This window comes from Brassica oleracea, chromosome C5, assembly GCF_000695525.1.
Source record: "Brassica oleracea var. oleracea cultivar TO1000 chromosome C5, BOL, whole genome shotgun sequence".
Classification (NCBI taxonomy): domain Eukaryota; kingdom Viridiplantae; phylum Streptophyta; class Magnoliopsida; order Brassicales; family Brassicaceae; genus Brassica; species Brassica oleracea.
In genome coordinates, this window is record NC_027752.1 from 15,045,150 (window position 1) to 15,060,366 (window position 15,217).

At 37.3% G+C, this 15,217-nt stretch overlaps 2 protein-coding genes and 1 pseudogene across 2 annotated transcripts; all 3 read left to right on the forward strand.

The window, feature by feature from the left end:
* Positions 1–932, forward strand: LOC106295350 (probable mediator of RNA polymerase II transcription subunit 37e; the record flags this gene model as incomplete). Its single annotated transcript, XM_013731227.1, is given in 1 exon segment — positions 1–932. A coding segment is annotated over 1 exon segment (744 nt), but the record flags the coding sequence as incomplete, so codon positions are not given.
* A 546-nt stretch (positions 933–1,478) lies between these two features.
* On the forward strand, positions 1,479–4,166 carry LOC106295351 (annotated as a pseudogene).
* Positions 4,167–6,482: 2,316 nt separating this feature from the next.
* LOC106344594 (B3 domain-containing protein REM17-like) lies at positions 6,483–8,858 on the forward strand. The gene is made up of 6 exons (XM_013783945.1): positions 6,483–6,572; positions 6,649–6,961; positions 7,204–7,316; positions 7,403–7,744; positions 8,013–8,519; positions 8,604–8,858. The coding sequence occupies exons 1-6, from the start codon at positions 6,492–6,494 to the stop codon at positions 8,856–8,858; spliced, it is 1,611 nt and encodes a 536-aa protein (XP_013639399.1). The 5' UTR covers positions 6,483–6,491.
* Positions 8,859–15,217: the final 6,359 nt, after the last annotated feature.

Genomic DNA, 15,217 nt, shown 5'->3' on the forward strand with positions numbered 1-15,217 from the left:
GTGACTCCTCTCTCTCTTGGTCTTGAAACCGCAGGTGGAGTTATGACCACCTTGATCCAGAGAAACACTACAATCCCGACCAAAAAGGAGCAGGTCTTCTCCACCTACTCTGACAACCAGCCAGGCGTGTTGATTCAGGTCTACGAAGGTGAGAGAGCTAGAACAAAAGACAACAACCTCCTTGGAAAGTTTGAGCTCTCCGGCATCCCTCCTGCTCCACGTGGTGTCCCTCAGATCACAGTCTGTTTCGACATTGACGCCAACGGCATACTCAACGTCTCTGCGGAGGACAAGACCACAGGCCAGAAGAACAAGATCACCATCACCAACGACAAGGGTCGTTTGTCTAAGGACGAGATCGAGAAGATGGTGCAAGAAGCTGAGAAGTACAAGTCTGAGGATGAGGAGCACAAGAAGAAGGGCGAGGCCAAAAATGCTCTCGAGAACTATGCGTACAACATGAGAAACACCATCCGTGATGACAAGATAGGTGAGAAACTGCCTGCTGCAGACAAGAAGAAGATTGAAGACTCGGTTGAGGAAGCAATCCAATGGCTTGATGGTAACCAGTTGGCTGAAGCAGAAGAGTTTGAAGACAAGATGAAAGAGTTGGAGGGTGTGTGCAACCCCATCATTGCTAAGATGTATCAAGGAGCTGGTGGTGAAGCAGGTGGTCCTGCTGATGATGATGAAGCTCCTCCTGCTGCTGGAGGTGCTGGTCCCAAGATTGAGGAAGTCGACTAAACTGGTTCTTTTAGATTTGTGTTCCCTTCTCAATTTTATTGTTGTTTGGTTTAGTGTTTTTTTTTAGTTGAGTTGCTGTTTCGAACTCGACGATTGCAGAAAATTTTATTTTGATTGGTCTCTCTGTTTCTGTGGTTCCAATTGCTTGGCTTTGCATTTATGTCTTATGACGTTCTCTGTCTTTCAAATTGTCCTCTCTTTTTTTTTCCGTCAAAGTTTGTTTCATGTTATAAATAGCCACAAGGGCATCAATTTCCAGTAATGGACGAGGGACGTCAGAAGGACTTGCAGTTGTTGGAAGAAATCATAGATAAATGTTTAAAACAGAAGCTTTTACAGACAATTGCTTACACGGTATTTGAAAGTTACCTCCTTTAGTTTTCAGAATCTAGATTTTGAATTTTATCTATGATGTTAAAGAGTGTTATGTATTCTTGTAGGTTTTGGTTAGCCTGTTTTCTTTCTATGCTATTCATTGTGGCCTCTGCTGCATTTGTTGGTTTTGCAGGGACAATATCTTTGAAGAACAAAAGGAACTGTATCCTTTTGCTATAGGAAAGTCCCTTGCTTCTCAAAATGTACATCTTATTAAGCTTGATCGTTCATGACTTGTTAGTTTCTCTCTTGTCTTAGCCCCACTTAAGATGACCGATTCAGTTTTTCACTTGGTCTTGAGTTTCTTGTAATCAGAGTAACTGTTGTTGGTTTAGTCATTCACAATTTTTGGCTTTTCTAATTAGCTCTAATTTACACCAGCAAAGTCACTGCGCATTCTCATCGAGTAGAAAGTCACTCTGCTGTTCTAGTGAGCTCTAATTTGGTTGGGAATTCCTTTTTCTCCGTAACGGCTACTCCCGCTTCAGCTCTGAATTGCGGAAAAACCTTGAAACTTTTGAGAAAAATGGTGTTCAACCTCGGTTCAGAAGTTTACATGCAAGCTGGAGTGTAAGTTACTTATAGCTCTGCTTCTTTCGTTTCATCTTAGTCAAGTCATAATTTGAGGCAATGTCATGCACTCATGTCTCCATACTTAGCTTAATGCAATTTGTTAACTCTTGTGCATTCAAGTAGTGTCTTTTCACTGAGGTTTGTAAATTGTAACTGCAAATTAAAACTGGAGATATTATATACCAGTCTTACTTCTGATTTATTTTTACACTTAATTTTGGGTGTCTGTTTGAGTTCAGGCCAGATACGAGGCATATATTCATGGATGTAGGGCTCGGCTTTTATGTGGAGTTTACCCGGTGAGAAGTTCTTGACTATATTCCAGAAAGGGAGGAAAGAATTATAAAGTAAGATAACGCCTTGCTTTTCTCAAAGTTTTGAAAATTATGCTTAGTCGCCTCTTCAAGCGTTAGGCTGTTCTAAACACTGACTTTGTCGCGTTGCTGTTTGCTTCTGGTTAAATTCAAGGGAGAACATGCATGGTTTGAATCATTGTATATGACGAATGAGTTGTCTGGTCGAATGCACCATAGTGGCTAAATGTTGATACTATGGTTGTCTTTTTTTTTTTTTGCAGAAAACTAGAAGAAGTAAATGGTGTTATTGCGCAGATCAAAAAAAGGGCGCATCAAGCTGTTAAGTTCTTGGTTGGGAGTATTTATGAGGTTTAATAAGAAGTAGAAAAACCACTGTGCAGTCTCATCTAGTAAATTTGCTTTGTTAACGGGTTGTTTGAACATTTTCACCTTTTTGTGGCAGGCTCATCACCAGATTCAGCAAATACTAAATCTTCCAGACGAGAATCCATCATCATACATGCAACGTGCGTTTCGATGGTTTTGCAAGCCCCTGCTTTGTCTTTCTTTATATATTTAAATCCTTTCGATACATGAGATGTTGTAGTGAATGCGACTCATCGAGCGCGTATACTTGTTTCAAATATACTGACAGTCTCCACCTTTTCTTAAGAGGGAGATCATTAACAGTTTAATTCAACCAATCAGAATCGAGTTAAGCATTAAACAGAAATGCCACATCAGCAATTCAATATGTGTCACCTTTGGCGCTGCTCTTTCTTCTCTACTACGGTTGAAACCTAACTCAATCCGGAGAATCCCCACATTTCTCTGCCGTTGGCTTATTCCTCGACTCTGTTGTAGGTATGTGACGAATCTCGATCCATGCCAATGGCTGTTGTTTAATCGTTATGCTTGATTTTGGGGTGTTCTAATTGGTGGTGATAGTTCTTGTTAGTGCTTCAGTCTTTTCTTGATTTTCGTTTAAAGATTTGAGCCTTTCCTACGAATTTCGTTTGATCTTCGGCATCATTCAGATCAGAGATGAAGATTGGTACTAGTTTAATGTTTCTGAATTTCATAATGAATTGATTTGATGATCACTTGGATGGATGTGTGTCTCAGTCTCAGAGAGAAAGAGAGAGAGAGAGAGAGAGAGAGAGAGAGAGAGAGAGCAGTGATGGATCCAGCACAGAACACAAGCGCAACAGAGATTGGTGGGAGCAATGGTGCTGCAACTGTGTCTGAGGATGATTCAAAGGAGAGCCTGGACCAAGTCATCAACTCTATTAACAAGAGTTTGGCCGTCCTTCATCAGTTACACCTTTCACTCTCTTCTTCTCAGCTTCATCTCCTCCCCCGCCTGTCTGTATCTCCTTCTCTTCTTTCTTGACATTACCAAAGATTTGAGTTGGATATTGTTCTGACGAATATGTGTTGTGTATTTGCAGCAACTCTCTTGTGTCGGAGCTGAATAGCATCTCGAAGTTGTCTGAGAAATGCAATATTCAAATCCCCACGGAGGTTCTTAGGTGAGACAGCATGTCCTTTTCTTCCATACTTTGCTTGGTTTCTAATGCTTTACATTTTTGGTTTCTAGCTTGATTGATGATGGGAAGAACCCCGATGAGTTTACAAGGGATGTTCTTAATAGCTGCATTTCCAGAAATCAAGTCACAAAGGGCAAGACTGATGCTTTCAAGGTTACCCTTTTTAATCTTATTAACCTCTCTAATGGTTCCTGATATGGTTATGGTTTTAAGTCGTAATATTTGTGTTAAATCATTTATAGGAATTGAGAAAACATATTCTGGAGGAGCTTGAGGAGACAGTTCCTGATGAAGTTGACAAGTATAGAGAAATCCGTGCTACTGCTGCTGCTGTAAGTAGTTGTTAACATTCGCTTCCTTTCTATCTGTTGTGATGATCTTATACATGTTGGTGTATATACTACCACCCAGTAAAGAGTTAAGGTGACAGTTGATTTTCATCAAATTCAGGAAGCCAAACGGCTGCAAAGTGTGTTAACAAATGGGGGGGGATGCCAAGGTCAAGAGCGAGCTATAATAAGAGCCCAATTTTGCCTTGTAGAATAATGTTTCTTGAGTAGATGAATAGGGATGTAAACGAACAAGAAGACCATTGCAATTTATATACTATTTGTTTGTCTGTTGTCAAGTCTTTCTTCCATCCAACTTAATTTTTCACCTCCAAACAACCAAAAAAAAAGCAATTACTTTTATCAATGTCAATGATGGCCACTCAAGCAACATAGCCAGGAAGAGTAGAAGAATAATGCTGGAGACAGAAGAGGTAGGCATCTCAGTTGTTGAAAATCTGAGTTAGCAAAGCCAAACCCTCCTTAACGCTCACACCAATGTACAATGAAAAGGAATTTACAATTTAATCACCAATTTCTCTATTTTGGTTTTGTTATCTAATCATTAGCCCATTGAGAAAAAACTAACTTGTTGATCTGTGTAACAGCTTCATGGTGTGGATGATTGCCATTGACAAGAGCCAAAAAAAAAAGGTGTCGACTGCTATGTCCAGAAGAATGACAAGGAACAGATGGTTCGGTGATTGTAGCTCACATTCTTGCCATCATCTTGATAATCTCATGCAAACTTTCACATTAATATACTTGAAAACATATAAAAATCATCGAGAGTATGTGTATATGTGATCGTTATTTTAGAGTGGAAATACTTCAAAAACATTCATTAGATCTCCCAAAGTCTTTACATGCTCTAGTAGCCAAAGGTTAATGAAAACTAAAACACCTTGCACGTCCTCGCTGGACCAATCATCATGCCATGACCAGGAGCGGTAAGCACGAGACCCACTGGCACCTCATTACATGAAACCCTAACGGACTTGGAAGAGGACGACCCAAATCTCCATTTTATGAACGTATCCAGCTTCACATCGAACTCTTCAAAAGAGCAAGGGGCCAACTCTTTGCGGAGTTCTGTGGCTGTAGTTACAGGTGCGAGATAGACAGTGAAGTTGATTGGCTTCGTCTCGCTTGCTCTTTGAAAGAAGGCCGGGAACACGGTCGTGGCCAGACGGCGTTTTCCGTGGTACATTGAGCAGTAAACGTCGTCGTAGGAGAAATTAGTCAGCAAGTTAGCGTTTAAAACATGAAATTGCATATCCACGTAGCCGGAGATATGGTATGAGGTGAAGTTAAGCCTGCTCACGTTGAGGGAGGCGAGAGTGACGTGAGGTAACTCCGCAGGGCTGAAGAAGACCACGATGAGTACAGCTGTGAGAATCAGTCCGAGCACGAAACAAACTGCCATTTCTTTGGCCATAAATTTTTGGCTAGAAACAAGAAGTGAAGCCACTTAATTGTCTACGTTTGAAGAGATAAATATATTAGATAGAGAAACCCTCATCGTCTTCTTACAAGGAACATAGCATATAGAGAGGAAAGAAGTTGTAGCGTAAGAAACTGACAGTAAAACCAACAGAGCTGCCGATTAAGGATAAGAAATAAATAACTCGCATGTGCATAAGGGGACCCACCTCTGCATGTCACAGACGTTAGGTGGGATTATAAAAGTTGCATTACCATTTAAGACTGAATGTTACATGGAATTAGAAAGCTACTTGTATATATGATCTACAGACATAGGAAAGCTAACCTGTTCAGACCTATGATTGAGTTAAGGTTTAAAATTTAAATAGCAGAGGCTATCAACGGTGATAATATCGTAAGATAAACAAACACTACTGCACAAGAGAAGTTTGATGTAATGAAGGCATAATTATTATCAAAATTCAACTAATGAACAGCTGACTGAAATTAATATAACTTGGATTAAATATGTTTGCAGTAGACACGAGTATGTTTTAAAGAGGTTTTTGAGATCCAAGGTCTTAAAAGGAGTTATTGAGGTAGTTCTACTAATGAATGAATGGGGATGATGAACATGGACTTTAATTACTACTAACTAAAAGATTGTGAAAACTAGATTTTTCATGGAAATGGTAAGCACTTTATTGTTGTTAGGGCATTAAAAAAAGGTGGGAAAATACGTCAGCAATGTATAAGATGGGGTAGCTTCATCTCCAAGGCACAACCCATTCGTGACAATAACTCTTTTTCAACTAGTTCCTCAAAAGCTCGAAACTTGCAATCCCCTAAATAAGACATAGCTGCGTCTTTGTGTGTGTGTTGTCACTTTGATATCTGTCTTTGTCTAAGATTCTTTACGAAGATCAACGGCTCTAAAAAGCAGAGGAAGATCACTCTATTGGCCATAGACATGGTTTTTGGAGAAATCGATAAAGTTTCTGGAAAAAGTAACTGTAACTCAAAATTATTCACCATATATGCACATCTCGAGAGATTCAAGACCAAGAAGAAGACAAGTGTCATAAAGTTATCACCTTTATGAAACTTGAGTCCACCAAAAGATTCGTAATGTTATTCTCTCTGCTCAGAATATAAACATTAGTGATTTCTTGAGAGTTCTTGTCATGAAGTGTTCAACAATGGCTGATGATCAATCTCTTCACTCTCCGATCACACCACATTTCTTCCAACCTCTCCTTCCCGGCTTTCACACTCACCTTGTACTCATCTTATCTATTTCGTGCGCTCCAAGAAAACTGTTTCATTTGCTTAACCTTTGTTGCATGTTTGGTGCAGAACATTCCTGTAGCTTTCTTCTTGAAGCACGTCCAAGGATTAAGTAACGACCACATCAAGACTGCGAAACTGACAACAGATGCGTCCACTAAAACTTGGTTAGTGAAGGTAGACGGCGTGAGACTCACAGATGGTTGGGAAGATTTTGCAGTAGGGCATGATCTTCGGATAGGTGACATCACCATTTTCAGACATGAAGGAGAGATGGTGTTTCATGTCACAGCTTTCGGACCAAGTTGCTGTGACATTCAATATACTTCAGCATCATCTCACAACATCAATGATGATGGTCAAGATCAGACCAACAATACTGGTACACTTTTGTTCTATGAAATGTACCAAAACAAATACGGTCGTTAGCTCAACTGAAAAAGAATCCTAGCCATTGTGTTAGAGGACCGCTGGGACGAAACAAATATTACATGGTTTCAGATTCAAAAAAAATAAAAAAATAATAAATATATATATATATATATATACACTCAAATTCTGTAGAAAAAGATGCAAACTTGAGAATTTTTTTTAATTGTTTTTAAGTTACAGGAAACAGTTCAGGAGAGAGGAGAAAAAGAGTCAAGAAGAATCCAAGAACGAAAGAAGATTCTTCATCAGACCATTCTCAATTTGTGGCACATGTCTCACCCTCTAGTCTAAGTTCTGATCGACTGGTTAGATTAGACTCCTACAGTTCATGCAACATATCTCTTAGTTAACCTCTGAGCTGCTTTAATCTCATTGTGTGATTGCATTGCAGTATATACCAACGGGTTTTGCTAGGTCAAACGGTCTGAACAACATGAGCGGTAAACAAATTATTGTTCTTCTTAACGAGGAAGGAAGATCATGGAATTTGAATATGACATACAACAAAGTAGGCATGCAGACTTTTGTCAGACCTGGCTGGAGAAGATTCTGCGCTGAGAATGGGATGAAAAAAGGGCATCAGTATACATTCAAACTGGTCCGAAAATCTGCACCACCGGTCATCCGTTTGTCCCGGGCAGAACATGAGTCAAAACTAGCTCCAGAATCTTCATTACATCATTCTTACTTTATGGGATCTGTCTCTTCTAATAGCCTAACAACGGATAAACTGGTAAATGCAATAACTCTTTCTATAGTTTCACACATTCTGGAACTTGAAATGCTATTTTTGTATATTGATCTGCATGGGGTGTTTTTTAAATGCAATAACTCTTTCTATAGTTTCACACATTCTGGAACTTGAAATGCTATTTTTGTATATTGATCTGCATGGTGTGTTTTTTAACTGAAATTTGCATTCATATTCCCGCAAACACTAGGAAACTAGGCATATATGCATGGGGTATTTTGACTCGTGTATATGACGTATCGTTTTACAGTATCTTCAGAGGCAGTTTGTGACTACAAATGGCCTGGAAAAAGGACTCAGTGAGATAACTTTAAAGAATGAATGGGGAGGAAGCTGGATTTTAGGTTTGAGACACTACGAACCACACAACCATACTTATCTCGGACCAGGCTGGAAAACTTTCTGCCAAGCAAACGGGATCAAAGCTGAAGATTCATTTATGCTTAAACTGGTTGAAACTGGGGACACGCCTGTTCTCTTGTTGTGCAGTTCTAACCGTGGGAAAACACCATTAGAGTGTTCAGAAGATAGAGATGATGTAAACTCAGTCTCCTCAGATACTAGCTGTGAAGATGATAGTAAAGAAGAATCCCAAGAAAGTGATAAGGAGAGTATTGAAGACGAGGACAGCTCACGGCAATGCATCGTAATGGAGAAAGAGAAGAATAGCTTGAGATGCATATGTTCATCTCCATATAGTAAATACCGTTTTGTGAGGTTAACTCTTACACAGAGCGCTCTTAAAACCTCTGTACTGGTAAGTTCATATACAACTCTGTCTCAAGGTTTGTTTATTGTTTCTCTTGTTTTTGTGTGTGTCTAAAATCAAATCTTTGCGCAGTACCTTCCGTTGGCTTTCACGCGGATGAACGGCATCAACAAGCCAAGAAAGATAATGCTGTTAGGTAAAGATGGAGTGAAGAAACAGGTGGTGGATCTTTTGAAGAACAAATCAAGTGGAACAATGCGAATTGGAAAAGGATGGAGAGAGTTCTGTGACGCTCATGGTGTAAAGGTAGGAGAGTCCTTTCAGTTGGAACTCTTTAGGGAGGATGAAGAATCAATTCCTGTGCTTAAGTTCTGCACCACAACTTGAGACTTTTGTTTCCAGAGAAGAAGATTCCTGTGGTACAATATTTTCCTTCTTTAAGTTGCAGCAGCTTGTTGACTGCATATTATTCTCTTGTTGCTTCTGGCTAGCTAGATGTCTACTTATTTATCATATCTCTAGTGTGTGCAAAATGGCAAACACTTTGGCTTTCATTTAATCTCCAGTTCCAAAAGGACATGCTCAAGCCAAATAGATCCAAGTATACAAGATCTTGCATATATTTTTAGTCATAAATTTTATAAAATTAATATATATATATATATATATATATCTACACTATTAGGATTATGCCTTCATTTTTCAAGTTATTTACCATTTCCTTATTTAATCATTAATTTTTAATTAAAACTGTATGGATAACATCCACGTTTTTTACTCTCTTTATTTTTTGATTTTTTTGTTATTAACTTTAAAAAATAGTTGAACCTATGGCTTTCTTTCACTCATCGTTCATAAACTAATGGTAACCATAATATTATTCATTTTATACAATAATGATGATTTTTGCAGTCAGCTATTAGACATAATAGTATAGATTGTGTAACCAAATGAAAATACAATTTACTATTTATTAATTGAAGGAATCGAGTAAGAGACTTAAGGGGGTGTATTGAACAAAGTGTTTTAGTAGGTTTTGGGATGTTTAGGTTTGGTGGGATTTTAAGTGGGTTTTGAAGATGTTTAGATGATTTTGGTGGGCTTTAAAAATAAAAATGCCAAAATATTGGGGATTTGGCATGATCTTTTTCTAAAATTTCAGAGTACTTGGTGAATTAAATCGGGAAACGAGAGAAATCACGGATAGTCTCGAGTTTCGACTCTTCCATCGTAACTTTGACATAGAACTGACTGTTAAGTGTTAACAATGAGCTTGTCAAGCTTTACCAAGATTCTCACTTGTTTTCTCATGAACTTACGTGTGATCTCAAGAGTTTTAATGGCATTGTTGATTAGTGGTTATGCAAATTCTACTATGATTCATCAACATAAACAATTTTCAGAATTAGAACAGACACATAAAATATGTACTATGTATCAACTAATCATTGGAATCTCAAGAAAATCAGTGAAATCATCCCTCTTTGACACCTTGTTTCTATCTTCTCACTTTCATTTCCTCATTGAAGAGACGAGAACCCAGAACAAGAAAGGGGAAGATGTAATCAAAACTCGAAACAAAATTGCTTTTTGCGCGAAGTTGTTTTAAGGATTGATTGAGAGGGGAATGGGGATAAGACTGGAGAATGAAGTAAACTGTTATTCTTCTGCACGTGTTTTCTATAATGTTTTTTCTTTCATAATTTTGAAAATTTCTCCAAATAACACCTATGGGAACACCTATGGGAGTGTGTATTTGGTATAAACTATTTTCAACTAAAAATGAAAGCAAAGTATTCTAAAATCCTTCTACAAAGTTCTCTTACAAAATACTGTTTAGTTTTGAATAACACTAGATTCGATAAAGTTTTTATAAATTGATAATTGAATAACAATAGATTTCAAGTGGTTTTTAATGATTTCACAAACTCCATATTCAATAACACATGATTTGGAAAAAAATAAAGAATCATTAGTTGAATAACAGTAGATTTTAGAAGAAAAAAACTTAAATCTTCTAAAACTCTTAGTCCAATACACCCCCCTTAACTTCTTAAAAAAAAACAAATCGTTACCAACAAAATTGAAGTCAGTGATCTTAAACAAATTAACAAAATATAGTAACTTCCATGGTAGTTCAGAATAACTTAGGAAACAATATAATCCATTAAGTACAATATCTATACTATTTAATTCGTTGGATTCAAATCCCCATATTTTCCTTCTTTAAGTTGCAGCAGCTTGTTGACTGCATATTATTCTCTTGTTGCTTCTGGCTAGCTAAATGTCTACTTATTTATCATATCTCTAGTGTGTGTGTAAAATGGCAAACACTTTTGCATTCATTTAATCTCCGGTTCCAAAAGGACATGCTCAAGCCAAATAGATCCAAGTATACAAGATCTTGCATATATTTTTGGGCAATTCTCCATAATGGCACTTTTGAGGTTTTTGTCTCCAAAATAGCACCAGAAGGAGAAAGTCACAGAAATGACATTCATTAATGGGCAAAATGTCTCTAATACCCTTGTTTTAAAATTAATTAAACAAACAGAAAAAAAGAAATAAATCAAAAAAACGCCTCTCTCTCTCACGCGATGCGACGGCAATTCTTCTTCTCGATCTCTTCGACGCGACGCGACGCGACGGCGGCGACGCTCTCCGATTTCGTTTTATCATTTCCGGTGATCATCTCACGAAAATTCGACTCTCCAAGGTAAGATTCCTCTTCTTAGGGTTTCCTATTTGGGGATTTCGATTTGTTGTTTGAATATTTGATGTTCCGAGTTCTTTTTGTTGATAATTTGTTCCGATTTGATATTGCTTCAAAGCTGAGTGGTGTGTGTTGTTCTTCGTTTGGTTATAGTTCTCTTGTTAATCTAAAATTTTTAGAATTTTATAGTTAAAACACACACAAAAATTGTAGCTTTTTATTATGCTTTAATCGTTATTATCAATGGTTTATGAAAAAAAGTACAATTTTACTTTGTGTTTTCGACTTGAAATTTACTTAGTGTTTTGAATATTTATGTTCCTATTTCTTCTCTTATCAAGCTTTAATTGCTTCATATTCAGATTTTTTATTGAGTCTTATTGTGTCATTTGGTTAGATTAGGTGATATGATACCGTTTCAAACCTCTGTTCTGATGTTTTAATTCTTTTGTTCCTCTAAAATCAGGTTAGCAGTTATTAGATTATAGTATCTTAAACTGAGTTGTGTAGTGAATTAGTCGTTAGTAGCGATGAGTTTGAAATGAGATTAACTTTGCTCATTAGGAGAATTTTGTACAATTATGTTGATGCCATCTTGAGTCGAAACTGGTGAAAGTTGTAGCTCTTTCATTATGTCTTGATCTATTAGACTACTCTTTCGTTGGTAGGCTCGTGATTCCATTCATGACCATGTTGGTTGTTTGTTTATGATGTTTCTTTGATATTTCGAGCTCTTTTTGTTGCTAATTTGATTTTCGGAAGTTTGAAACTGTTTTCAGGATATCTTTCCTGATTGGTTTCCATATGCTATTGTAAGATTTGTTTATGTTCTTTGGGTTTCATTTTTTGTCGTAGCTTGCGTCTGAGACTCCAATAAACGGAAAGGGAGTGGTTATCTTCAAGTATCCATCTGATCCAACCGTTGTCTGGTTTACCTTTCTGCTGCCTTTCTCCTTGCATGCATCGTAGCTGGTCTGTTCTCAAGTTTGTCTTGTTCAAAAAGCACCAGCTTCTTTGTCATCGTCATTGGGAACACAAGCTTTTGAGGTAATGTATTATGTTCTTTTCAACATAAAGTTGATTATGTTGATTATGTGGGATTTGCTTGTGTCCGTGAGTGTTTTGCTTGTGAAAACTTGTGGACATTTTTTTTTATCTTTTTTTTTTTTAGGAAGAATTTGTAGATATTCAGGAATGTCTTCCAGATTTTTGTTGAACTTGCACAGACTGACACATAGCCGATGGATGAGACGACTTTTAAACCCAGTGAAGCAGATCTTGATCAAGCAGCTGGAACTGTTGACAAAGAGGTAAGTTTTTAGTTTTCAAAATTAAAGTTGAATATACAGCATATATCAAAAAGGATTGATATCATTGAATCTAAATCATAGCAGACTAAAGAAAGCAAAGTTCAAACTCTCTTTGAGGTCGGTGAGAATGTGGAGATTGCATCTGGTTGAAAATGATATCCAGGAAATGTGTTGAAGACATATATGCGTAATGGAGTTGAGATGGCAAAGGTTGAGTACTCAACACTATTTCAAGACAAAAAGAAAAAGACAAAGAGACTTCAGGAAAGTGTATCCAGTGACAGAATCCGTCGTCAACCACCATCTGAGAAACTTGAAGAGACGAAAAGTTTGGAACTGATGGATAACGTGGATGCATACCACAATGACGGCTGGTGCAGTGATAGAAGACTTTTTTTTTGTGTTCTTATAGATTATCACTGTTACATTAGCATCGTATAAACTATAAACTATTGTTTTCTTGAGTTTTTTTTTAAGTACACACAAGCTAAGCTTCTGTGATGATTCCATTTACTCTCTTTCTCTTATTAGCTGCGCAAAATTAACTTTTTCTATTGCTGCTATGCAAAGTGAGACTGTGATGAGTTTGCTTGTGAAAATTAAATTTGTGTTTTTTTTTTCTTTTAGTTTCTGGATGGAGTTTGATACTAAAAAATTTGAACTTTTTTGGCTTGGTGACGCAGGACAGGAACATGATGAGAGATTCAATACCTGAATTACTAGCTCTGCCAGAACTCAAGCATCCTATTGGATCAGAACCAAAGCCAAAAGTGACAATAAACCAATACTCGACCGCTGCTTATATCAAGACTGGTCCGCCTATTATCAAGCCAGAATAGTTTGACAGAATCTGAAGGACGTTTATGGGACCTGTTATCAAGCTACTGAGAGGACTTTAAAAGATGTGCAATTTTTGGAAGGTTTTGAACATGTTCTGGAATGCCTTCCTGATTGTTTTTGCAGGAGCCATGGATCACACACATCTCCACTGTCTCAACAGGTTGAGACTCAGGTTTTTATTCTTGAGTTTGTTGTCCAGCGTTTGAAAGGTCCTTGAAATTTGGGTGATATTATACTGTCTGAAAACTATATGTGTGAGATGAGCTAGAAGAGTTTGTTTTGTGTTCTTATAGATTATCATTGTTACATTAGCATCGTATACACTATAAACTATTATTTTCTTGAGTTTTTTTAAGTACACACAAGCTAAGTTTCTGTGATGATTCCATTTACTCTCTTTCTCTTATTAGCTGCACAAAATTAACCTTTTATATTGCTGCTATGCAAAGTGAGACTGTGATGAGTTTGCTTGTGAAAATTAAACTTGTGTTTTTTTTCTTTTAATTTCTGGATGGAGTTCCATAGTTTCAGGACAGCCTTCCAGAAAATTCGATACTAAAAAATTTGAACTTTTTTGGCTTGGTGACGGAGGACAGGATCATGATGAGAGATTCAATACCTGAATTACTAGCTCTGCCTGAACTCAAGCATCCTATTGGATCAGAGCCAAAGCCAAAAGTGACAATAAACCAATACTCGACCGCTGCTTATATCAAGACTGGTCCGCCTATTATCAAGCCCGAAGAGTTTGACATAATCTGAAGGACGTTTATGGGACATGTTATCAAGCTGCTGAGAGGACTTTAAAAGATGTGCAATTTTTAGAAGGTTTTGAACATGTTCTGGAATGCCTTCCTGATTGTTTTTGCAGGAGCCATTGGATGGATCACATGCATCTCCACTGTCTCAACAGGTTGACACTCAGGTTTATTCTCCTAACTCGACACAACATGTATGTGCTCAAGAAATTGTTTTAACAATTTGTGTGTTTTTGAAACAATGTTTGGAAGCTCGTGTGCATATTCATGATGATCTTCCTGTTTTTTTTTGCAGATTGAGAAAGAGCCATCAAATCAGACACATGCTGCTCAAACTCAATTTTTCTCCACTAATGTGACACAACAGGTAAAAAGCTCAGAAAAACTTGTTTACATTTTGACCTTTAAGGTAATTTTTGGAAGGTTTTGAACATGTTCTGGAATGCCTTCATGATGGTTTTTGCAGGAGCCATTGAATGAATCACCTGCATCTCCATTGTCTCAACAGATTGAGACTCAGGTTTATTCTCCTAACTCGGCACAACACGTATGTGCTCAAAGTACTGTTTTAACAGTTTGTGTGTTTAGAAGCAATGTTTGGAAGCTCTTGTACATATTCATGATGACCTTCCTGATTTTTTGCAGATTGAGAAAGAGCAACTGGATGAGGCACCTGATGCTCATACTCAAGTTTTTTCCCCAAATGTGACACAACAGGTATATGCTCAAATGAACTTATTTTAGATTTGGAGTAAACTTTAGTACATATAAAGGCTTTTCTGATTTTTACAGAAAGAAATAGAGCCATCATTGGATGAGATGCCATCCAATCCTAATCGAGGAGAAGAAAACCTTGACGTTGAGGTAATATTTATCCTTGAAACTATAATTGAATTTGGAAGAGTAACTATTGGTATTTATATCATTGTGAACATGTTATACAAACTTTAACACACAACCGACATGTTCCATCAAATGCTCTAATCTTGCCGATGGAACTTTTGAGCTGGCGAGTATTTCCTATGGAGATTGGGGGAAAACCTTCAACAATACTCTTAAAATCCAACGAAATCCCATAACTCAAACTTATTTCTTCCTCTTTAATACTAAAATCTTCATCAAATA

Excerpts from the sequence above, each read along its gene's own strand:
- LOC106344594 (XM_013783945.1), top strand. The coding sequence starts at position 6,492 with ATGGCTGATGATCAATCTCTTCACTCTCCGATCACACCACATTTCTTC. Across the intron at positions 6,573-6,648 it reads CCGGCTTTCACACTCACCTT|AACATTCCTGTAGCTTTCTT; the intron begins GTACTCATCTTA and ends TGTTTGGTGCAG. Across the intron at positions 7,317-7,402 it reads GTCTAAGTTCTGATCGACTG|TATATACCAACGGGTTTTGC; the intron begins GTTAGATTAGAC and ends ATTGCATTGCAG.